This window comes from Schistocerca nitens, chromosome 12 (assembly GCF_023898315.1).
Source record: "Schistocerca nitens isolate TAMUIC-IGC-003100 chromosome 12, iqSchNite1.1, whole genome shotgun sequence".
NCBI classification, from domain to species: Eukaryota; Metazoa; Arthropoda; class Insecta; order Orthoptera; family Acrididae; genus Schistocerca; species Schistocerca nitens.
The window spans coordinates 131,708,487-131,734,836 of NC_064625.1; the positions used below are offsets into that span (position 1 = coordinate 131,708,487).

The 26,350-nt window shown below is 44.7% G+C and overlaps 1 protein-coding gene and 1 pseudogene across 1 annotated transcript in view; one reads left to right on the top strand and one right to left on the bottom strand.

Moving 5' to 3' along the window:
• LOC126215207 (uncharacterized) overlaps nucleotides 1–15,880 on the top strand; it is a 74,538-nt gene extending 58,658 nt beyond the window's left edge. Inside the window, exon 5 of the mRNA XM_049941871.1 lies at nucleotides 15,406–15,880. Coding sequence (XP_049797828.1) covers nucleotides 15,406–15,604 — 199 coding nt within the window. The 3' untranslated portion in view covers nucleotides 15,605–15,880. The remainder of the gene's footprint in view (nucleotides 1–15,405) is intronic.
• On the bottom strand, nucleotides 10,452–10,569 carry LOC126215502 (5S ribosomal RNA; annotated as a pseudogene).
• Nucleotides 15,881–26,350: the final 10,470 nt, after the last annotated feature.

Here is a 26,350-nt window from a genome sequence, read left to right on the forward strand (position 1 = left end):
AGGAAGGGGAAACTTTATTGACACATTCCTGGGGTCAGATACATCACATGATCACACTGACAGAACCACAGGCACATAGACACAGGCAGCAGAGCATGCACAATGTTGTCACTAGTACAGTGTATATCCACCTTTCGCAGCAATGCAGGCTGCTATTCTCCCATGGAGACGATCGTAGAGATGCTGGATGTAGTCCTGTGGAACGGCTTGCCATGCCATTTCCACCTGGCGCCTCAGTTGGACCAGCGTTCGTGCCGGACGTGCAGACCGCGTGAGACGACGCTTCATCCAGTGCCAAACATGCTCAATGGGGGACAGATCCGGAGATCTTGTTGGCCAGGGTAGTTGACTTACACCTTCTAGAGCACGTTGGGTGACACGGGATACATGCGGACGTGCATTGTCCTGTTGGAACAGCAAGTTCCCTTGCCGGTCTAGGAATGGTAGAACGATGGGTTCGATGACGGTTTGGATGTACCGTGCACTATTCAGTGTCCCCTCGACGATCACCAGTGGTGTACGGCCAGTGTAGGAGATCGCTCCCCACACCATGATGCCGGGTGTTGGCCCTGTGTGCCTCGGTCGTATGCAGTCCTGGCGACAACATCGATGTACTGTGGAGACCTCACGCCCCACGTGTTGAGCAATTCGGCGGTACGTCCACCCGGCCTCCCGCATGCCCACTATACGCCCTCGCTCAAAGTCCGTCAACTGCACATACGGTTCACGTCCACGCTGTCGCGGCATGCTACCAGTGTTAAAGACTGCGATGGAGCTCCGTATGCCACGGCAAACTGGCTGACACTGACGGCGGCGGTGCACAAATGCTGCGCAGCTAGCGCCATTCGACGGCCAACACCGCGGTTCCTGGTGTGTCCGCTGTGCCGTGCGTGTGATCATTGCTTGTACAGCCCTCTCGCAGTGTCCGGAGCAAGTATGGTGGGTCTGACACACCGGTGTCAATGTGTTCTTTTTTCCATTTCTAGGAGTGTAATTAGGTAAATTACAGTTACCTGACGGTTAAAAGAGAAAGAGATACCCACGTATTCCGGGAACCCACTACATATGACTGAATAATTTACAGCAGTTGTTACCATCCACGATCCTATAGAGAGGCATATTTCCGCTCCGCAGTTGACATGTAGCATCTCACAGTGGCTATGGCCCGAAACTAGTTATAAAATTATTGACCATGCAAGAAATAAAAAAATGGCAAACGAAGCAACGTAGTAAGAGCAGATATCAGATCACATTAGAAAAGAGCAAGCAAGTAGACAAAGGTAGGTTTATATCTTTACCATACTAGTGACAAAACTTTTCAAGAAATTAGACTGCAAATCGGCTCAGGACAGAGAACAATGCAACATCACGTCGTATAAACGATATCGATGACATATCACACAACATGTCAGTAGTGTATAAAGTAACATGTAATGATTGTGATAAATGAGAGAAACTTCAAAACAAGATTTAGAGGACATACTAATGTGAATTACATAAATGCCTCAGCATTGAGTGATCATTTAAGGGAATACAAGCACTCAGCTAATGACATTAACATCGTCATTCTCCAAAAAATCAGAAAAACCCAGATTATTAAATATTTTAGAAGAAACTGAAATGTACACCCGTACAACAAAACAACCATACAATATTCTTAATGAACAAACAGAGTTACAGTATAACATGTACATACAGAATTTCAATAGTGTTTTAACGAATAATTTTGGCTTGAGCTCTGTGTCCTGCACGTCACAGTTGTCTAATTTGACGTGATATGTCGGATGACTCTGCAAACTTTTTCCTTTTTTGCATTCTGTCTTCACAAGCCAATTACGAAAAACTGTAATTTACATAGTTAGGCCAATACGAATGCATGTCACAGACAAATATAAATATGTTCTAACAAATAACAAAAGGGAGGCAGTGTACCCTACTTGACCTGTCGGTTACACGTCTGCTCTATATGACACTTACGTCAAACATTATCAAGAATTGTCAATGCCTAAAAGTTTCAACAGTAACGTACTTGAGAAACTGTGTACAATGCTGTACGACACATTTCAGACCCTGTCGTATTAACTGACAAGCAAGTCATTGCAATAGAACTAGACTTACATTACTGCTACATATGTACAATTATCATTTTATAGAAATCTGTGCTCACATAGTTGATTCTTCCTCTGTATCAGATGTCGCTGACGATGGATTATAAATCCGAAAACCGGTTTTGGCAATTAAAAAAGTTCTACTGCAGATCATGGTGTATAGAAGAAGTCTTTTAATAAATACTTAGTTATATATTTGTCTATTCATCGGGATGCATCCTATAAACAGATGCATGCCTTTCATACAGTAATAGTTCGTAAATTATTTTTTCTTTGACTTGATAACCTACTCGTTCGACTTATGTACCTGTGTCATGTTCAGCAATATTTTGTAGCAACAATAATGGTGTATGTCGTCCATGTTTCAGTTCCATAGAAGGCTACACCATAAGACTTACTTCTACATCTGAATGACTATTCTACATTTCACATTGAATTGCCTCACAGAGGCTTCATCAAATCATCTTCAGATTATATCTCAAATTTTCACTCCCGAAGGGTGCACGAGAAAAATGAACCATTAATGCTTACATTTATCTCTGAAATTAAAATACACTGTGAACCAGAATAACACCAATAAAATTCCAAAGGTTTCTCAAGGACGCTCCAGAAAATTAGATAAACTAACTGCCTTGTATAAAACAGGTAGAGACAGCTGGCTACCTTACGAATGATTTAATGACTTAAATATGTGACGTTAAGCATACAAGCGAGATACAGTTTAGAAACGATTTTAAGTTATGGTGACCGACTTTCCGAAGTCGTAAGTGCTCTCATTATAATATACCGGAGGAAATAATCACTGGTGTGTCGTAAGCTACAATGTCCCAAGATAAATACAAAGTTTGAAATAGTGATACTTATCTTGCTGCATTAAGCCTTTAACATACAATTGTAGATCTAAACGAGTATATAAGACAGAACTTAAATTTTTAAACTTTGTCAATAATTATATTACATGTAAAATGGTAGATAAACAATTGGCTACAGAAGTCGTCCACTATTTTTCCCCAGAAATAATTTATTGATGGAACTGCACAATTTTTCAATGTATTACAGTCATATTCACATCAAGCAGCATAGAAAAATATGTCTTTCTTATTCGGCACATCATAAAAATTCCATGCTTTTTATGATAATTCGTTTTTCTTTTACAGGCTAGACCTACACCTTCCTCAATGCCGACAGTTAATCCTCATCTACTTCTTGTCCTGCTTCTTCTTCTTCTTCTATTTCTGCCGTGGTTACTATTTTTGACATGGTGCCAGAATTTTTCGTGTATTTGGCACAAGCGCCCGTTTACAGCAATTGTTTTAATGTATACTCGTTGCCCAGTGATATGTTATAGCGGATGTTAGCTGTAGAAGTGCAAAAATTTCTCTTGTTACGAGTGGACACTTTGCTGACAACACTACAACAAAATTTACTTCATCTAGTGGCTAATACACCGAAGAGCCGAAGAAATTGGTACACCTGCCTAATATCGTGTAGAGTCCCCGCAAGCATGCAGAAGTGCCACAACAAGACGTGACATGGGGTTCAAATGGTTCAAATGGCTCTGAGCACTATGGAACTTAACATCTGAGGTCATCAGTCCCCTAGAACGTAGAACTACTTAAACCTAACTAACCTAAGGACGACACACACATCCATGCCCGAGGCAGGATTCGAACCTGCAACCGTAGCGGTCGCGCGGTTCCAGACTGAAGCGCCTAGAAACGCACGGCCACACCGGCCGGCCGTGACATGGGGGTAGACTAATGTCTGAAGTAGTGCTGGAGGGAAATATCACCACCGATCCTGCAGGGCTGTCCGTAAATCCGTAGGAGTACGAGGGAATGGAGGTCTCTTCTGAACACCAAGTTACAGGGTATCCCAGGTATGCTCAATAGTGTTAATGTCTGGGGCGTTTGGTGGCCAGCGGAAGTGTTTAAACTCAGAAGAGTGTTACTGCATTACCTCTGTAGCTATTCTGGACATGTTGGGCATCCCATTGTCCTGCTGGAAATGCCCATGTCCTTCGGAATGCACAAAGGATATGAGCCGATGTAGGTGATCAGACAGGATGCTTACGTACGTGTCACCTGTCAGAGACGTATCTAGGCGTGACAGGTGTTCCAATCACTCCAACTACAGAGACACCACATCATTACTGAGCCTCCATCAGCTTGAACAGTCCCCTGCTGACATGCAGGGTCGAGCGATTCATGAGGTTGTCTCCATACAAGTACACCTCCATCTGATCGATACCATTTGAAATGTGACTCGTCCTACCAGGCAATATGTTTCCACTTATCAACAGTCCAAGTCGGTGTCGACGTAAAGCTTTGTGCCATGCAGTCATCAAGGGTACACGATTGGACCATCGGCTCCGAAATCCCGTATCGATGATGTTTCGTTGAATGGTTCACACGCTGACACTTGTTGATGGCCCAGCATTTAAATGTGCAGCAATTTGCCAAAGAGTTGCACTTCTCTCACTTTAAATGGTTCTCTTCAGTCGTCCTTGGTCCGATTCTTGCAGGAAATTTTTCTGGCCGCAGCGATGTCGGAGATTTGATGTTTTACTGGGTCCCTGATATTCACGGTAGGCTCATGGATTGATCGTACGGGAAAATCTCCACTTCATCGCTACCTGGGAGATGCTGCGTTCCGTTGCTCGTGCGCTGTCTGTAACACCATGTTCAAACACACTTAAATACATCTTGATAACCTTCCACTGTAGCAGCAGTAACCGATCCAACAAAAGCGCCAGACATTTGTTGTCTTATACAGGCTTTGCCGACCGCAGCGCCGTATTCTGCCTGTTTACATATCTCTGTATTTGAATATGCATTCCCATAGCAGTTTCTTTGTGGCTTCAATGTAAATATAGCTATTTCGAGTAGCATGTTTTTAGGTTGGCTAGTACCTCAAAGTGCAAGTGGCACAAGCAAGTCGTTAATGTCTACTTCCCCTGGGGAGCAGGTCAGGTAATAATTTGTGTACGCACAGATGCGAAAACGGGCAGTCAGTACTGACAGGCATAGTCCACCATTCATGGCATAGTTATGACCGTGCAGAAAACATCAGGTAGTCACATTATATGTTATACACAGAGCAAAACCAACAAAAACTCTGGCCTGGGAACAATTTTGGGTACCTGTTATTACAATAGTTGTACCTACACACATTACACCCCATGCACATTGCAGTTTAGTACTACAGACTGTATTTTATTTGAGCTGTATACAGATTCCCCTGATAACAGCAAATGTTGACAATATCTGCTGCGTGTCGTCTTTGGTGACAAACGTGCTGTAGACAACACTGATGTCCACTTTGCTCTTTGCTTTCAAATTTGCATTCAGTTCAAAAATGGTTTAAAGGCTCTGAGCACCATTGGAGGTCATCAGTCCCCTAGAACTTAGAACTATTTAAACCTAACCAACCTAAGGCCATCACACACATCCATGCCCAAGGCAGGATTCGAACCTGTGACTGTAGCGGTCGCGCGGTTCCAGACTGTTGCGTTCAGTACCTCTCGGTTGTGCCTCCTGTTTCTTACTCTTACTGTGTTAGTCAGACGTTAACAGGGATACGCAGCTGTACTATGATGGACTGATGGAGAGTGGGCCCCATGTGTGTGTTCGCTGAATGCAATGTTAGAGCCGCATCACTACACTATACCGAGCTGTTCCCGCAGCGACGGCAAACCACTCCACACTACCATTTCATCTGCCTCATGTTCCTTGCAGTACCCTGAGTTCATTGTCGTACGTTTTTATGATTGGGCATTACAGTATTCTTCACTGTTGTGAAGTTATTTGACCATGTACAACAGTAATTGGGATCAGAGACCGACTAAATTGTATAAAAAAACTAGGTCTGGACAAGCCACGGGGGCGTAACGGTATCGACCAGCCGCCGTGTCATCCTCAGCCCACACGCATCGCTCGATGTGGATATGGAGGGGCATGTGGTCAGCACACTGCTCTCCTTTGCCGTACGTCTGTTTACGAGAGGCACTACTTCTCAATCAAGTAGCTCCTCATTTCCCCTCACAAGAGCTGAGTGCACCCCGCTTGCCAACAGCGATGGGCAGACCAGATGGTAGCCCATCCAAGTGCTAGCCTGGCCCGAAAGCGCTTAGCTTTGGTGATGTGATCCGAACCTTTGTTATCATTGTGACAAGGCTGATGGCAGTCAAATGAAAGCCGAACAGCCGCCAAAATGGGACCATGGAAGCTTCTATTCAAGAGTAATCACCACATGTATTAGGACATGTATCACACTGGGAGACGGGAAGGTACTGTCTGTTTCACAGAGTGCGGTCGGCCACTGACGCATCCGCAACTGCACCCACTCTGGCCCTTCTTCGCCCGACTGAATCCGACGTCCAAACGTGTGAAAATGACACGGTGAAGGATCCAGGCTATATGGAAGATGTTGAAGCGTTTCCCAAACCTAACTGCTAAACTGTAGCCGTCGTCCAGTTGACAGCGTGGGGGTGGACGTTATCATGCAAGAGGATGATACCGTCTTATAGCACTGATGGGCGTTTTGACTTTATCGTGCATCGCGGTTTCTGCAAAGTGTCTACATAGCGTTACACATTGAATGTTCGAAGAACATGATGAGCAAGGGCCCCTGTGTCGACGAAGGCCACCATGGCCTTGTGTATTGCATATTGTGTGTGTGTGTGTGTGTATTAAACCAGGGACCTAGAAACGACGGAGAGACTTCGTCCTGTGATAGCCCTCAGTGGTTCAGAACATCACAGGCCACAGCAGTCCACCCACCCCACCATAGTTAACCGAGTGTTATTGAGTGTGGTTCGACCTCCAGTGGAATCCTCCCCCCCACCCCCACCCCCCACCCTGGAGAACTATGGGGGACTACTCATACAAGACAACCAAACCCCAAATGTTTGCATGGCAGTGCAAGTATGGTGTATGCATACGTGGAGACAGTGTTTGCACAGCTCTCGCCAACATCGCGTAACTGAAGCGGAATGGGAAGAACCAGCCCGCATTCACTGAGGCAGATGGAAAACTGCCTGAAAAACATCCACAGGCTGGCCAGGTCACTGGACCTAGACACTAATCCACCGGGCGGATACATGTTGGGGACTGGCACGCCTTCCCGGTCAGGAAGTAGCATGTTAGACCGTGTGGCTAGCCAGGTAGGCTCATCATGACCTTACTGGCAATACTGTGAATGGCTCAGGTACTTTGTCAGGGGAGATTTGGCGCGTTCCCACTGTTTGCTTTGTCGCTTGCCTTAAGGTTTCTGCTGTTAGACGGAGTCATCCTGTTGCACCATAATGCCCATTCCCACATTGCCAACTGGATTGAGGCTGTGCTTCAGCGATTAGATTGGTAAACTACCAAACACCCTTCGTACTGCCTGGACCTTTCACCGTGTGATTTTTAGATCTTTGGCGTCCTGAAGAAAGACATGTGAGGAGGTTGGATTGAGTGGGACGAGGAAACGCAAGAGTGGATGCGATTGTGTTTCCATCAGCTGCAAAAAATGGCTCTGAGCACTATGGGACTCAACTGCTGTGGTCATTAGTCCCCTAGAACTTAGAACTACTTAAACCTAACTAACCTAAGGACATCACACACACCCATGCCCGAGGCAGGATTCGAACCTGCGACCGTCCATCAGCTGCGAACTGCATTCTACGAAACAGTAATTTACCATCTCCTCTCCGAATGGGATAAATATCTTAACGAGATTGGTGATTACTTTTGAATGGAGCCATTTCATGGTCTCGTTGTGGCAGATGTTCAGTTTTCATTTCACTGTCCTTGACATGAAGTGTCATGTGGTGAGGGCCTTCTGACAGGTAGACCAGATCGCCTGATGAAAGTCTTTTGAGGTGAGGCCTCTTTGGTGACTTGCACCTCGATGAGGATGAAAGAGGTTGATGAAGACGACACGAACACCCAGTCCCAGAGCAGAGAAAATCTCCAACCAAGCTGGGAATAGAATGCAGACCTCCTTTCATGATGAGCTGGCATGCTGTCCACTCAGCTACAGTGGCGGACTGCCCCTCATAATACACAATTTCATGTGTCTCATTTTGAATGTACAGTAGCCTAGTTTCTGCGGCTACTAGAGGGCGCTCGTAGCAACACCATGTTTACTTGCCCACACTTTCTAACGTGGGCACCTCAGTCTTGTTGCAACCCTTGTTCACACTACGAGCAGCCCTTAGCGGCTCGCCATCTCACTTACAACTATTCATGACGTCGCCTTTCCGGCTTAGATCTTTTTTTAATATGGACTTGTAGGTACTGCATCTCTTTTCAGTCAGTACAAACTTTAATTTTATTAATTATATACCTAATATGTTTTAGAACAGTTAGTTTAAATCTGAAGACGAAGCTCATAGTAGCGTCGGAACGTGGTCAATTTTGACTTAATGTTTGTGACCGAGGGCTTATTTGTTCTAATATAACACGTTACAAGAGAGGCGTTGTGCATCACGGAGAGATTTACTATTGAAATTTCGGGACAGCACTTTTCAGGAGGAGTCTGACAACTTATTACTTCCCCCCCACATACACGTCAATATACTGACGACGAGGATAAAAGTCAAGAAATTAGAGCCAATACAGACGGTTACCGACAATCATTCTTCCCACGCACTATTCGCGAGTGGAACAGGGTTGGCGGGATTACACAGTGGTAGCGAAACTGTCCTCCCCCACACACCATTAGGTGGCTTGCGGAGTGTGATGTAGACGTAGACTTAAAAAATGGTTCAAATGGCTCTGAGCACTATGGGACTTCTGAGGTCATCAGTCCCCTAGAACTTACAAGGGAACCTCCCCATCGCACCCCCCCCCCCCCCCCCTCAGATTTAGTTATAAGTTGGCGCAGTGGATAGGCCTTGATAAACTGAACACAGATCAATGGAGAAAACAGGAAGAAGTTGTGTGGAACTGTGAAAAAATAAGCAAAAATATACAAACTGAGTAGTCCATGAGTCACATAGGCAACATCATGGACATCACGAGCTCAGAGGCGCCGTGGTCCCGTGGTAGCGTGAGCAGCTGCAGAATGAGAGGTCCTTGGTTCAAGTCTTCCCTCAAGTGAAAATTTTACTTTCTTTATTTTTGCATAGTTATTATCTGCCCGTACGTTCATTGACGTCTCTGTTCACTGTAATAAGTTTAGTGTCTGTGCTTTGCGACCGCATCGCAAAACCGTGCGATTAGTAGACGAAAGGACGTGCCTCTCCAATGGGAACCGAAAACATTTGATCGCAAGGTCATAGGTCAACCGATTCCTCCACAGGAAAACACATGTGATATATTCTATACGACACTGGTGACGGCATGTGCGTCACATGACAGGAATATGTTGTCGACCCACCTAACTTGTACACTTGGCGAATGGGTAAAAAGATTTTTCTACCTTGCCTGATTTAGGTTCTCTTGTGGATGTGATAATCACTCCCAAAAAAGTGATGAAAACATAAGAGTTTGTCACATAAACTGAAAATAAAAAATTGAAACTTTTCACTCGATGGAAGATTTGAACCAAGGACCTTTCGTTCCGCAGCTGCTCACGTTACCACGAGACCACGGTGCTCTTGCGCCCGCAGTCTCCTTGACGTTGGTTATCTTCCCATGAACTACTCAGTTTGTATATTTTGCTTATTTTTTCACAGTCCCACACAACTTCTTCCTGTTTTCTCAATTGATCTGTGTTCAGTTTTTCAAGGCCTATCCACTGTGCCAACTTATAACTAAATCTGAGGGGGGTGCGATGGAGAGGTTCCCTTGTTAGAACTACTTAAACCTAACTAACCTAAGGACATCACACATATCCATGCCTAAGGCAGGATTCTAAACTGCGACCGTAGCGATCCCGCGGTTCCAGACTGTAACCCCTAGAACCGCTCAGCCACCCCGGCCGGCAGACGTAGACTTAGTTTTGCTCGTAGATGATATGCTCATTGGTACCTGACCCTCTACAGCTATTTCAAGAATTTCCTCATGTTGCAAGGGTGGTTTCAGGTGGCAAGTAATCTTCATCTGTGAAAGTATCTGGATTCACAGGAAAAATACCTATTTGTCTGAACTCTAGAAAGATCATTTCCTAGAGTGGCTGCTTTGGACTACACAGTGTTAAACAATCCACTCACACTTCGTCTTCAGGCCACGAGTGGCCTAGCGGGACCATCCGACCGCCGCGTCATCCTCAGGGGAGGACGAGGATAGGATGGGCGTGGGGTCAGCACACCGCTCTCCCGGTCGTTATGATGGTTTTCTTTGACCGAAGCCGCTACTATTCGGTCGAGTAGCTCCTCAATTGGCATCACGAGGCTGAATGCACCCCGAAAAATGGCAACAGCGCATGGTGGCCTGGATGGTCACCCATCCAAGTGCCGACCACGCCCGACAGCGCTTAACCTCGATGATCTCACGGGAACCGGTGTATCCACTGCGGAAAGGCCGTTGCCGCTTGACAATCCAGCAACAGCATATGGGCCGATTTTCTGTAATCAGGTGGGTTCGATTTTGATATCTGATTCACGTCGAAAGGGAGATTTCAGTGGGGAGTACAGTAAGACGGGCAATCCACATGAGAAAAGATGCTCAGAGGAAATACCGAAAACATGTCTATGTAGTCGTTTAGCAGCAGACTGTGGGCTGTTGACAACAAGCACTTTGGGCCCCTGTGAAACATTTGCCAGATCAGCCCGTCCGCGACATTGGCAGCCATCTGCGGCGACAGGCCTTTTTGCCCAGGCTGGTCCGACAGCGGATGCCTCACTGTTGATACAGGTCTGGTTTTGGCTCGGAAGACGGGCGCTGGGGAGTGGCGACGAATTTTTAAAGCCGTCCTACGCGCAGTCCAGCATCTGCCCTCGCTGGAAAACGATCATCCAGCAGCGTGTGTGTGTGTGTGAGAGAGAGAGAGAGAGAGAGAGAGAGAGAGAGAGAAAGTAGGTGTAGCGACATCGCGTGCGGCGCTAATAATTGCGTCAGCAGCGACGGCAGCCGCGCCCTCATTAATAACGCTGCCTGAGGATGGGTGGGCCCATACATCAGCGTCGAAACGTCAGCCGCGCTCATCCGGAGAGTTGGCGGCTGCCCGGCCTGTTCTGCAGCGTCCTGAGTAATTGAACGCGAAGGCCACCGCCCGTGTGTAGATAGTGAGTATCCACGAAAACGCGTTTCTGCGGGACCAGTGCAGTGCGTAATATTCCTTTCGGTAGGGAGGCTGATACGACATTTCATACCTATACTTGTGACACCCGCAAAAGAGGAGTAAACTTGCAATGTCCGACAATGCGCGTGAAGGGTCTACATCTACGTCCACATCCATACGCCGCAAGCCACCTGACGGTGTGTGGAGGAGGGTACTTTGAGTACCTCTATCGGTTCTCCCTTCTATTGCAGTCTCGTTCGTGCAAAGAAACATTGTCGCTATGCCTCTGTGTGGGCTCCAATCTCTCTGATTTTATCCTCATGGTCTCTTCGCGAGATATACGTAAGAGGAAGCAATATACTGCTTGACTACTCGGTGAAGCTATGTTCTCGAAACTTTAACAAAAGCCCGTACCGAGCAGCTGAGGTCTCTCTTGCAGAGTCTTCCACTGGAGTTTATCTACCATCTCCGTAACGCTTTCGCGATTACTAAATGATCCTGTAACGAAGCGCGCTGCTCTCCGTTGGATCTTCTCTGTCTCTTCTATCAACCCTATCTGGTACGAATCCCACACTGCTGAGCAGTATTCAAGCAGTGGTCGAACAAGTGTACTGTAGCCTACTTCCTTTGTTTTCGGTTTGCATTTCCTTAGGATTCCTTCAGTGAATCTCTGTCATCTGCTTTACCGACGATCAACTTTAAATGATCATTCCATTTTAAATCACTCCTAATGCCTACTCCCGAATAATTTATGGAATTAACTGCTTCCAGTTGCTGACCTGCTATTTTGTAGCTAAATGATAAGGGATCTATCTTTCTATGTATTCGCAGTACATTACACTTGTATACATTGAGATTCAATTGCCATTCCCTGCACCATGCGTCAATTCGGTGCAGATCCTCCTGCATTTCAGTACAATTTTCCAATTTTGCATTGTTACAACCTCTCGATATACTACAGCATCATCCGCAAAAAGCCTCAGTGAACTTCCGATGTCATCCACAAGGTCATTTATGTATATTGTGGATAGCAACGGTCCTACAACACTCCCCTGCGGCACACCTGAAATCACTTTTACTTCGGAAGACTTCTCTCCATTGAGAATGACATGCTGCGTTCTGGTCACATACTTATTCCAGAAATATTAGTTGTTAACATGGGGGTAGTTACCGCTGTGGGGGGGGGGGGGGGTAAAATGAAGTTTTATGGCGGGTAAAAACTAAACGATTCTATTCTTTTTCAGTCAAGAAAGTGAATTATCTTCAAAAGATAATTGCTATTATCGTAATATCGTAAGACTCTAGTACGAAGTAGTGAAGGAGGGAATTCGCAATATGATTCCTGCAAGACTGTCCATAAATCCGCAAGAGTATGAAGCAGAGGAGATCTGTTCTGAACAGCACGTTGCAAGGCATCCAAGATATGCTCAGTAATGTTTATGTGTGGGGAATCTGCTGACCAGAGAATTGTTTAAACTCATGAGAGTCTTACTGGAGCCACTCTGTAGAAAATATGGACGTGGGAGGTGTCGCATTGTCCTGCTGGAATTGCCCGAGTCCGTCGGAATGCACAATGGAAGCGAATGGCTGCAGGTATAAGACAATACGCTTATGTACGTGTCACCTGTCAGACGTATCAGGGGTCCCACATCAGACGGCGGCGGTAGCTGAGCGGTTCTATGCGCTTCAGTCCGGAACCGCGCTGCTGCTACGGTCTCAGGTTCGAAACCTGCCTCGGGCATCGGTGTGTGTGATGTCCTTAGGTTAGTTAAGTTTAAGTAGTTCTAAGTCGAGGGGACTGATGACCTCAGATGTTATGTCCCATAGCGCTTAGAGCCATTTGAACCATTTTTGGTCCCATATCACTCCAACTGCACACGCCCCACACCATTACAGAGCCTCCACCAGCTTGAAAAGTCCCCAGCTGACACGCAGGGTCCATGGATTCATGAGGTTTTGGCAATATCCGTACAGGTCCATTCGCTTGATACAATTTGAAACGAGACTCGTCTGAGCAGGCAACATGTTGTCAGTCATCAACAGTCCAATGTCGGTGTTGACAGGCCCAGGCGAGGCCTTTGGCACTTTGACAAAACAAACATTTTATTGAAAGAATATTTGCCTTCCATTTCCTTTAAAGAAAAATTTACTTAAGTTCAAACAATGTTTGCGATGCATTTCCTCCAAGCTATGGTGAAAAATAAGAGCAGATGCAGTTTCACTAAGGTAAGAATTTCAGTTTAATTAGTGAACAGGGCCTAAGATCGACATTTCGGTCTATTTGCGTTTTCATTGTCACTGAGATTTTATTATCACTGAATTGACTTTCATTTTGTGGGGAGCTTACATTTGGGTCAGATTGCTATTATATTTTCATTTAATTGTCATTGTCTTTAAATTTAATTGCTGTGAGGTTACACTTAGCTCTAGATCCATTTCCATTTGAGTAAGATTTGACTTTCATTTTGTGGGGAGGTTACACAGGGCGCCTAAGACTGCATGGCTACTCCTTGTGGCCCTTCCGGAGACATGAAAGAAATGTATAAATAGCAAAGGAGATTATTTTGAATAAAATGTTGCTCATCAGTTTCAAACAATAGATGTGTAATTGTTACAACCAAATTCCGGTTTCATACTTCTACACCTGGTAAATAGTATTGGGGAGAGAGCAGTGTTGCCTCATTCCACTTCCAGTCGTGCTTTCCTCTTTCATCTCATTCCCAATCTGTACTCGTATTTTCTGTTTTAACCGCTGCGTTTGTACACTACTGGCCATTAAAATTGCTACACCACGAAGATGTGCTACAGACGCGAAATTTAACCGACAGGAAGAAGATGCTGTGATATGCAAATGATTAGCTTTTCAGAGCATTCACACAAGGTTGGCGCCGGTGGCAACACCTACAGCGTGCTGACATGAGGAAAGTTTCCAACCAATTTCTCATACACAAACAGCAGTTGACCGGCGTTGCCTGGTGAAACGTTGTTGTGATGCCTCCTGTAAGGAGGAGAAATGCGTACCATCACGTTTCCGACTTTGATAAATGTCGGATTGTAGCCTATCGCGGTTGCGGTTTATCGTATCGTGACATTGCTGCTCGCGTTGGTCGAGATCCAATGACTGTTATCGGTGGGTTCAGGAGGGTAATACGGAACGCCGTGCTGGACCCCAACGGCCTCGTATCACTAGCAGTCGAGATGACAGGCATCTTATCCTCATGGCTGTAGCGGATCGTGCAGCCGCGTCTCGATCCCTGAGTCAACAGATGGGGACGTCTGCAAGACAACAACCATCTGCACGAACAGTTCGACGACGTCTGCAGCGGCATGGACTATCAGCTCGGAGACCGTGGCTGCGGTTACACTTGACGCTGCAGCACAGACAGGAACGCCTGCGATGGTGTACTCAACGACGAACCTGGATGCACGAATGGCAAAACGTCATTTTTTCGGATGAATCCAGGATCTGTGTACAGCATCATGATGGTCGCATCCGTGTTTGGCGACATCGCGGTGAACGCACATTAGAAGCGTGTATTCGTCATCGCCGTACTGGCGTATGACCCGGCGTGATGGTATGGGGTGCCATTGGTTACACGTCTCGGTCACCTCCTGTCCGCATTGACGGCACTTTGAACAGTGCACGTTACATATCAGATGTGTTACGACCCGTGGCTCTGCCCTTCATTCGATCCCTGTCAAATCCTACATTTCAGCGGGATAATGTACTATTGCAGAAAATGTTCGACTGCTGCCCTATCCAGCACAGTTTCCAGAACTCTCACCAACTGAAAACGTCTGTTCAATGGTGGCCGAGGAATTGGCTCGTCACAATACACCAGTCACTACTCTTGATGAAGTGTGGTATCGTGTTGAAGCTGCATGGGCAGCTGTACCTGTACACGCCATCCAAGCTCTGTTTGAATCAATGCCCAGGCTATCAAGGCCGTTATTACGGCGAGAGGTGATTGTTCCGGGTACTGATTTCGCAGGATCTATGGACCCAAATCGCGTGAAAATGTAATCACATGTCAGTTCTAGTACAATATATTTGTTCAATGAATACCCGTTTATCATCTGCATTTCTTCTTGCTGTAGCAATTTTAATAGCCAATAGTGTATGTGTGTGTTTGTGTGTCTCCAGGAAGCTGACCGTACAGCTGCAGGGGGGCACGCTGGTGGACTGGATCGCCAACGGGGTCATCAACCTCTTCACGTGGCTCTTCCAGGACGTGCTGCTGGGGGTGGTGGAGGACAGGGTGCGGCCCGTGCTGGCCCAGCGGCTGTCCCAGCTCACCGTGCAGGATGTGCTGGAGGCGGCAGGGGTGGCGCAGGGATTCTGAAGCTCTCACCTCCTGAGGATGAGACATCTGCAGAGAAACCTCTCTGAAGTTCACTCACCACCAGCAGGCTGTAGCATTCTCTAACGTCTGTTTAAGAATACTGCGATACGCTGCACTGGGCAAAAAAATAACACAATACATTTTTAGTAATTTAATTTGTGTCAGCAGCGCTTGATGTATCCATAGAAATTATTTTTGTATTATGGCATAACTCGGTGAAAATTATCATTATTAATTATGTATGTACAAATTAACTAATAAACTCCAACAATAACATGAAATAAATGTGCTTAGCATAAATCGAAAATTAATTAATATTGGTCTGTGAGAATTATTAAATTGTCAGCTGCTGAGTTAACATTGCCCATTTATTGTTTTCAAATTAACACACCGCTATTTGATTGTATTGTTGTTTATTTATTTACGATCCAGGTTACGGCCTTTTATGCCATTATCAATTGTCAGAGTTTGTGTTATTAACTTACATTGCGTAACATCAAGCACAAAATCGGCTATAAATTAAGAAAAATGCTGACTCCTCACTGAATGCCAGATGTAAAATCGCCGTATTGTAAAAAGTCCAATTACATATTCTAAAAGGTTCAGTAAATATGGTGATTTGCAATTTTGTTCTTAATTTACGGCCAAATTTGAGGTTATGCTAATGACATAAACACAATAACTTGAAAAGCTTAAAAAGCCGAATCCTTGGTCGTAATTAAATAAACAACAATACAGTCAAATGGTGCTGTGTTCATTTAAAAATTATTGTATGACTCTTGTTCACCAATATCAAACACAGTTTATTGTCTATTTATTTATCCCAAAACACACAGACACAGACACAGACACACACACACACACACACACACACACACATATATATATATATATATATATATATATATATATATATATATATATATATATATATGATCAATAGTTTCTGGACATAACCAAAAACATACGTTTCTCATATTAGGTGTACTGTGCTGCCACCTACTGCCAGGTACTCCATATCAGCGACCTCAGTAGTCATTAGACATCGTGAGAGAGCAAAATGGGGCGCTCCGCGGAACTCACGGACTTCGAACGTGGTCAGACGATTTGGTGTCACTTACGTCATACGTCTGTACGCGAGAATTCCACATTCCTAAACATCCCTAGCTCCACTGTTTCCGATGTGATAGTGAAGTGAAAACGTGAAGGGACACGTACAGTACAAAAGCATACAGGCCGACCTCGTCTGTTGACTGGCAAAGACCGCCGGCAGTTGAAGAGGGTCGTAATGTGCAATAGGCAGATATCTATCCAGACCATCACACAGGAATTACAAACTGCATCAGGATACACTGCAAGGTGGGAGTTGAGAAAAATTGGATTTCATCGTTGAGCGGCTGCTCATAGGTCACACATCACGCCGCTAAATGTCAAACAACGCCTCGCTTGGTATAAGCAGCGTAAACATTGGACGATGGAACAGTGGAGAAACATTGTGTGGAGTGACGAATCACGGTTCAAGATGAGGCGATCCGATGGCAGGGTGTGGGTACGGCGAATGCCTGGTGAACGTCATCGGGCAGCGTGTTTAACGCCAACAGAAAAATTCGAAGGCGGTGGTGTTTTGGTGTGATCGTTTTGTTCAAGGAGGGGACTTGCAGCTCTTGTTGTTTTGCGTGGCACTATCACAGCACAGGCCCACGATGATGTTTTAAGCACCTTCTTGCTTCCCACTGTTGAAGAACAATTTGGGGGTGGCGATTGCATCTTTCAACAAGATCGAGCACTTGTTCATAATGCACAGCCTATGGAGGAGTCGTTACACGACAATGACATCACTGTAATGGACTGGCCTGCACAGAGTCCTGACCTGAATCGTACAGAACACCTCTGGGATGTTTTGAAACGCCGTCATCGTGCCAGGCCTCGTAGATCGACACCGATACCTGTCCTCAGTGCAGCGTTCCGTGAAGAATGGGCTGCCATTCCCCAAGAAACTTTCCAGCACCTGGTTGAACGTATGCCTGCGAGAGTGGAAGCTGTCATCAAGGCGAAGGGTGGGCCAACACCATGTTGAATTCCAGCATTGCCGATGGAGGGCGCCACGAACTTGTAAGTCATTTTCAGCCAGGTGTCCGGATGCTTTTGATCACATAGTGCATGTAGTATTTCACATTTCATGCTACACTCAACTATTAGATAGTGGGTACTTAGTATACCAAAATCTTCATCCAATGATGCGCCACACCATCACAATTATAGGTACCGGAGCTTATATGTGTGTACAGGGTGATTCCATGAAGATGTAACAAAATTTTAAGGTTGATGGAGAAGGATAGATGCATCCATTTGAGGTAAGAGTCCCTGTACCGGATGCAAACGAGTAGGAAGTAGTAAGTGAGAATCATTCGGATACCTCTGACACTGGAATACACGTACTGCTAAGACTATAAGGTATACAACATTTAGAGTTGGTAGTATGAACCAAGACAAAGAAAAATGTCTGGTAAGCATCATTAACAGCTACGAGCTCTTGTTCGATGGGGGAGATATGTTTCACAGAAGCGAAGATGAACAAGTGCTCAAACCCCTTACGGTACGCATTTTAGAGCCCATTATTAGTTTACATTTTTGTCTTCTTTTGGTTCATATTAGCACGTTTGAAAGTTGCCTACCCTACAGTCTTAGCAAAAGCAGTACCGGTACTTGTATTCCACTATCACAGGTATCAGAATGATTCTCGCTTGTGACTTTAGACTGATTATTTTCCGAACTGTGGACGTTCACCCCGAACTAACACGTTTGTCCGTCTCCACCACCCCTAAAAGTTTGTAAGATCATGACTGAATCACTCTAAATATACATACATTTACAGGCGCTGGCGACACTAACTTTCACACTCTCCATCATGGTTGGATGACATTTCAGGACAGAAGTTCCTATGTAAGATTTCATCTACTATGTCTCCTCTAGAAATTCTAGAAGTGTGTAACATGAATTTCGAATCACAGGTAAGACAGGTGTGGCCGAGCGGTTCTAGGCGCTTCAGTCTGGAACCGCGCCATCGCTACGGTCGCAGGTTCTAATCCTGCCTCGGCCATGGATGTGTGTGATGTCCTTAGGTTAGTTAGGTTTAAGTAGTTCAAAGTTCTAGGGGACTGATGATTTCAGATGTTAAGTCCCATAGTGCTCAGAGCCATATGAACCAGTTTTGGTAAAACAGCTACACAAAGAAATAGACAACTTACCCCCAAAAATTCGTTTCACTTTAGAAACAGACAAGATAGTAAATTTTCTCAGTCTCACAACACAAATAATAAACGTAATAAACAACATTCGTGACGTAACAGTGTTCAGGAAACCAACAACCATGAGCATCAACAATCGCAGTCTAACCACCGACTGACATACAAAGAAGCAAATTTCAGATTCATCCTTCACAACCTGAACACCTATATGAAAGCTGAACAGCGTACAGAAGCTAAACACAATAAAAATAGTGGTGGAAAATGTTTATAATATCCATGGATAGAAAAACTAAACCGACAAATGTGTAAACTGAAAAGAAATGAACAGGCCACAAGTACAAAAGACGTTCCACAACAACACAGCAGAACACATCACAAACACAATGACCACATGCATGACACAACAGAACAACAACCCATACATCGAAGAAAGTGACACATATTTACCTACGGTAATAAAATAGGTCATAGAACAGGAAAGATTTTAAAGAACACTTACAGCACGGTGCCCGTACGCCATACGGTGCATGGGGGCTTAATTAAATATAATGCAAATACAGTAATTTTAATTTTAGTAGCTGTGTGTCCGATTACGAAGTCTCGTAACCGGTTGGCCCTGAGTAGTATTAGCACGCAATCTGACTGCACAAAATAAAAATAAAGAATGAAAGGAAATTTCCGTTAACACAATTGATTAATTAAGTCCCCAGCAACTATAAAAGCTACGAAACAACAAAGCACAAGTGTAACTGTTCTGTGTGTAGAAGTGTGATTCAACGTACATGTATCTGGCACGGTTCTTCCTCAATACGACAAGATGCTTTAAACGCCATTTACAATGGAGTAATTAAAAAAAAAAAAACAGAAATACTATAATTGCACATAGAAACCAGAATTACACTCTAATACATGAACACGAGCCAGATGCTTTGTTGACTGAACCTGTGACAAAGAGACATTGTTAGTTAGAAAATTTGAAATAAAAAAAATGTTTTTTTACCTTTGTCTGCCATCTTAATCCTCCTTGTTCCATATAAACCAACAAAAAAATATGCTCCTCACTTACTTTACCTCTTATCCACCAAAACTCCAATAATCATCAGCATCACATAAACTTAATACTTCAATAATACCTATTACGTCGATAGTTATAAACCTTATCATCAATATGATTTACCTTACCTCTTGTCCACCAAAACTCCAATAATCATCAACTTCACACAATCTCAGTACCTCAATAATATCTCTTCAATACGTCGACACATATAAACCTTATCGCCAATATCATTTCACTTCCATAACAACTCTTTCCTCTAGTCAATCTCTTCGAACAAGTACAGATAAAATTCTAGTGCAAACTTCAATTCATCATCCCATACAATCCGAAGACATAATGTCCACACACAACCTCTGTGTAATCCATCTGACCCAAATCTTCTACTCATTATGAATTATAAAATACATTTTGGTTACCTTGTCCATCATTAAATAAAAGAAATGCATACATGACGTCTAACAGCCTTTAGTTTGAATAACTTTCAGTAAGTAAGTATGAGTACGGAGTGTGAATGATCATAATATTTCACAGTGTGTACACCACCTCAAGAATCATGGCAAAACAGAAGCAAACATGTGGAGTATTTCTTGTGTCAAGTGTCACTTGCTGTTTCAATTGCTCACGAAGAATGCAGTGTAATAGCTGTCAATGGTCTAAACCTAGTGTTGGTATGTCATGTCGTTAGCTTCCTTCCTATTAGCATAAATTTATACAGCTTCCATAAAACCTCCAGCTCATGTGACTTCAATGAAGTTTCTTGTACTAATGTCATTCGTAGCATTATAGTAGTTCATTTTCTTATCTTAAAATATAAGGCACTGAGCGTAAGCAAAACATGCAATAGCGAGTAAACATACCAGTAGAGAACAGAATGTCAACAAGTGGACGCAGCACAATTCCTACAACGAGGCTCTGCCAAGCGAACAATCTATAATTAATACCATAGTGTGACCTAAACTCCATGTTCGTACAACGCATATCAGCATTTCTATATACCAACAGAAACAAACAGAAATGTATAAATATGCAATCCATACGCAAAGCAGCAAATATCTATCTTACATAATAAACAGGTCATTAGCATCATATCAGCATAAGCAAATAAATGTTCATATGTAATCTTAATAAGTAAACATGAAGGCGCAAGCAGATAAATCACAAAGTATAACTTACATACATAACCACAGTCAGCACAATTAATCAGGTGACAATTATAATTTAAATAAATAAGCACAGCAGACACATAGTACAAAAACTGTGACAGCAGTGAAAAAGCAGTGCAGCCAAGCGATGCATAATTACATAAGTAACAACCCTGTTCATTAATCAATCATTGTCAAAATCAGTAAAGTAAAAATCACGTAATCGCGAGCATCAGATTACGTCTAAAGTACGTACCTAAGTGGAAATATGTTACCTGAAAAATAAACTCAATTAATAGTTACCTTTTTAGTTTATTAGTTTCTTCTTCGAAATTACATTCTTCCTGAAATTTTCTCGATAGCAAGTGCTCTTAACGTCGGACACACACAGAATTTACCTGAAGGTCTTAAATATTTTATACAACCGTATCCTTCATATACACTCCTGGAAATGGAAAAAAGAACACATTGACACCGGTGTGTCAGACCCACCATACTTGCTCCGGACACTGCGAGAGGGCTGTACTAGCAACGATCACACGCACGGCACAGCGGACACACCAGGAACCGCGGTGTTGGCCGTCGAATGGCGCTAGCTGCGCAGCATTTGTGCACCGCCGCCGTCAGTGTCAGCCAGTTTGCCGTGGCATACGGAGCTCCATCGCAGTCTGTAACACTGGTAGCATGCCGCGACAGCGTGGACGTGAACCGTATGTGCAGTTGACGGACTTTGAGCGAGGGCGTATAGTGGGCATGCGGGAGGCCAGGTGGACGTACCGCCGAATTGCTCAACACGTGGGGCGTGAGGTCTCCACAGTACATCGATGTTGTCGCCAGTGGTCGGCGGAAGGTGCACGTGCCCGTCGACCTGGGACCGGACCGCAGCGACGCACGGATGCACGCGAAGACCGTAGGATCCTACGCAGTGCCGTAGGGGACCGCACCGCCACTTCCCAGCAAATTAGGGACACTGTTGCTCCTGGGGTATCGGCGAGGACCATTCGCAACCGTCTCCATGAAGCTGGGCTACGGTCCCGCACACCGTTAGGCCGTCTTCCGCTCACGCCCCAACATCGTGCAGCCCGCCTCCAGTGGTGTCGCGACAGGCGTGAATGGAGGGACGAATGGAGACGTGTCGTCTTCAGCGATGAGAGTCGCTTCTGCCTTGGTGCCAATGATGGTCGTATGCGTGTTTGGCGCCGTGCAGGTGAGCGCCACAATAAGGACTGCATACGACCGAGGCACACAGGGCCAACACCCGGCATCATGGTGTGGGGAGCGATCTCCTACACTGGCCGTACACCACTGGTGATCGTCGAGGGGACACTGAATAGTGCACGGTACATCCAAACCGTCATCGAACCCATCGTTCTACCATTCCTAGACCGGCAAGGGAACTTGCTGTTCCAACAGGACAATGCACGTCCGCATGTATGCCATGCCACCCAACGTGCTCTAGAATGTGTAAGTCAACTTCCCTGGCCAGCAAGATCTCCGGATCTGTCCCCCATTGAGCATGTTTGGGACTGGATGAAGCGTCGTCTCACGCGGTCTGCACGTCCAGCACAAACGCTGGTCCAACTGAGGCGCCAGGTGGAAATGGCATGGCAAGCCGTTCCACAGGACTACATCCAGCATCTCTACGATCGTCTCCATGGGAGAATAGCAGCCTGCATTGCTGCGAAAGGTGGATATACACTGTACTAGTGCCGACATTGTGCATGCTCTGTTGCCTGTGTCTATGTGCCTGTGGTTCTGTCAGTGTGATCATGTGATGTATCTGACCCCAGGAATGTGTCAATAAAGTTTCCCCTTCCTGGGACAATGAATTCACGGTGTTCTTATTTCAATTTCCAGGAGTGTATATTGACGAAAAATACACTCTGATCATTACAACATCCCCATTCGAACAACATCTGCTGTCTAGCCCATCAAAACAACTGCACACGACATGGCCTCAACTAGTACAGCTATCAACATCCTCTCAGCAAACACTGCCCACGGCAACTTCTCGACTACGACTGCCCACAGCAACTTCTGAAGAAGCACTGCCAGTGGAGGCGGCGGAATAAAACTCTTTGGCGCAATCTCTGGCGCTGTGACTCAGTGTAGCCACCTTTCAACGGGCGCGGCCGCCCTGACGTTGGCGACGGCGCCCGTATACGGTACGGGCGAGCCTTGTTTTGGCTCCTTATGCGCGTTTAGCGCGTGTCCGAAGCAGTTTCGTCAACTAATGTGGACGTATTTCGTTCTTCTTCCGCAAGAGGCAAGCACTTATCGGCTATCTCATCCTGGGAGCGGCTGTGAGCACTGCAAAGACGAAGTTACCTGCAGTTCTTTCACAGGTGTTTACGATCGTGAAAATATCGCGCAGCGAGTTGACGGAGGCAGAGATCTTAGATATTCTTTATGGAGATGAAGGATCTGAAGTTGATGATTCTGACAAAGAGGATTCGTACTCTCCAGACGAAAGTACAAGTGACGATTCAGACATTTATATGTCTCAATTGTTCATAAAGTGAAGAGCCCGTTTGCCCGAAAAACATTGAGTGGTGGTAAAAGCTGTTTTTCTACTTGTCAACAGTTTTATTTTATATAAAGAGAACACTAGGTAGAATGTATTCCTAGTAGACTTTATTCACAGAGTGGGGAAGAAATTGGCTGAGAAGGGCGGAAATATTTTTCAGTAACAAGCCGCTTTAACCTCGCAAATTGAGAGGACATTTGCAAACAAGGTGAACACTACCAGGTATTGCAAAGTATGTTCAGACAGGGGGAAGAAAGAGACGGGTAAGCGCATCAGGAAGGAAGTAGATGGTGGTGCAAGGACTGTCCCACAGTCTTTCCAGGACTTTCATCCGAAGGCTAACTACATCTGAACTATTACAATACTCTAGTTTACAGGTACCGGCAGTTAGACAGTCAAGTGATATTTTGTTTTAAATTTAGATACAGTAATAATGGCATTACTCAAGAGAGAGATCATGTAAAACTTTTTTATCCAGGATATTTTTGTGTTTTCTTTTTTAATTATAACAACCATTTGTATTTTATATTGTAAAATAAACTCACTATCATGTAAAGCTCTTACTTTTTCCTTTTAAATGATGCAAGAACCATATTCCTGTCATTTTCCTGTTCTTTGCAATCTAATTTCAAACATTCATTAAATATGCCAGTTCACAGCCAAGTGCTGGGTGTAAAGAGGGCAGTGTTGAAAGTGTTAAAGAAACAGGGAAGTTGAATAAGATGCAATACAGACAACACAGCAAAGACCCACATATAAATCCAACAGATCAATATACAGTAAACATGCAACGCTTTTCAGTCAGTATACACAGGGCAAACACGCAGGAACTTTATAAGCTGGATATACAAAACATATCCGAGCTTTAAAGAGTAACAGCTTCCACAGCACATTTGGTGACCATCTAGTATACCACAACCGTCACCCAACAGAGTTTAAACGACGACACTACACTATACTATGGCAGACTGTTACACACACACACACACAGAGAGAGAGAGAGAGAGAGAGAGAGAGAGAGAGAAAGAGAGAGCGAGTAAGGAAGTAAACAAAATTCTAATTTGGTGCCAACCCCACATGAGAAGAAGGGAACGCCTACTAGGACTGGAGACACAACGACAACAATCGCACTGTGTTTTGTCAAAGTTGAAATGTATTGTTTAAAAACTAAGATATGAAAAATATGGGTAGTGTTTGTGTCTGCTTCTTAACAGTTCATGGGAATGCAGTAAAAAAAAAGGATTTACGACAGTAATCGCAAGTAATGTGGCAAAATATCCTCTCACAACAAAACTGCATTTTCGTGTAAAGTGAAGTGTCAATGCTTGAACCAAATTCACATTAACATCATTTAGTTGCAGGTGACCAGATACCATCATCGTCTTGGACAGTTTCCAGCCACTGGCTGGGTCTGTCGGGAACACAAGCCTCTCCATCGTGTTCTGTCTTTCCACCATTCCTCCTCTTCCACCTTCGTCCAGTTCTCCCCTCTTCTCGTCACACATTCCTTCACTCCCTTCACCCATCTATCTCTTGGTCTTCCTTTGGGCCTCTTCCCCTCCAGTTGCAGATCAAACATCCTCTTTGGAATTCTTCCCTCATCCATTCTCTTCATGTGTCCATACCACTGAAGTCTTGATTTTTCTATCCTGTCCTGTACTGGTTCCTCCTTTAGTCTTTCCCTCACATACACATTTCGCAATCTGTCTCGTCTTGTTACACTCAACCTGCTCCTCTGGAACTTCATTTCACTAGCCTGTATTCTACTTTTGTCGCTTTTGTGCATTACCCATGTCTCACTTCCGTATCTCAATATGGGGACAAAGTAGGTTCGGTATATAATTCCCTTGGATTTCTGTGGCACCTCCTTGCTCCAAATAAGCCCCCTAATGCATTTTTAGAACTGCCCTGATTTTCTGCACCTTTCATTCATTTCCATTGCGTTTCCCCCCTTACTTTCAATCATGCTTCCCAGGTACTTGAAGTTCTCTACCACTTGTAGTTTTTCCCCTCCACAAGTTATATCCACATTTGGCCTATTCTTCTTCCTTGTTGTGACAATTATTTCACTTTTCTTTGCAGAGAAATGCATTCCATATTGTGCTGCCGTTGCCTCCCATACATCTAACTGCTCTTGCACCTCCTTCTCGCAATTTCCCCATAACATCAGGTCATCGGCAAAAAGCACTGCTTTCATTTTATGATCTCCAATTGCATCTGATACTTGCTGTAGGATTTCATCCATAACAATAATAAACAGTAAAGGCGAAAGTGCACTTCCCTGTCGCAGCCCATTTTCCAAAAATGGTTCAAATGGCTCTGAGCACTATGGGACTCAAATGCTGAGGTCATTAGTCCCCTAGAACTTAGATCTAGTTAAACCTAACTAACCTAAGGACATCACAAACATCCATGCCCGAGGCAGGATTCGAACCTGCGACCGTAGCGGTCTTGCGGTTCCAGACTGCAGCGCCTTTAACCGCACGGCCACTTCGGCCGGCCCCCATTTTCCAGCTTGAACCATGCAGTACGTTCCCTCCCCACTTTCACACAACTCTCACTTCCCTCATACATTTTTCTGACTTTTCGTGTTATCTCTTCATCTATCCCTTTTGCGTTCAGCACATCCCAGAGCTTGTCCCTACAGATACTGTCATACGCCTTCTCAATATCTAAAAAGGCCATGATTAAGTCCTTCCCGTACTCATAGTGCCTTTCCTGCAGTTGCCTTACCGCAAATATGAGGTCCGTTGTTGATCTTCCCGGTCTGAA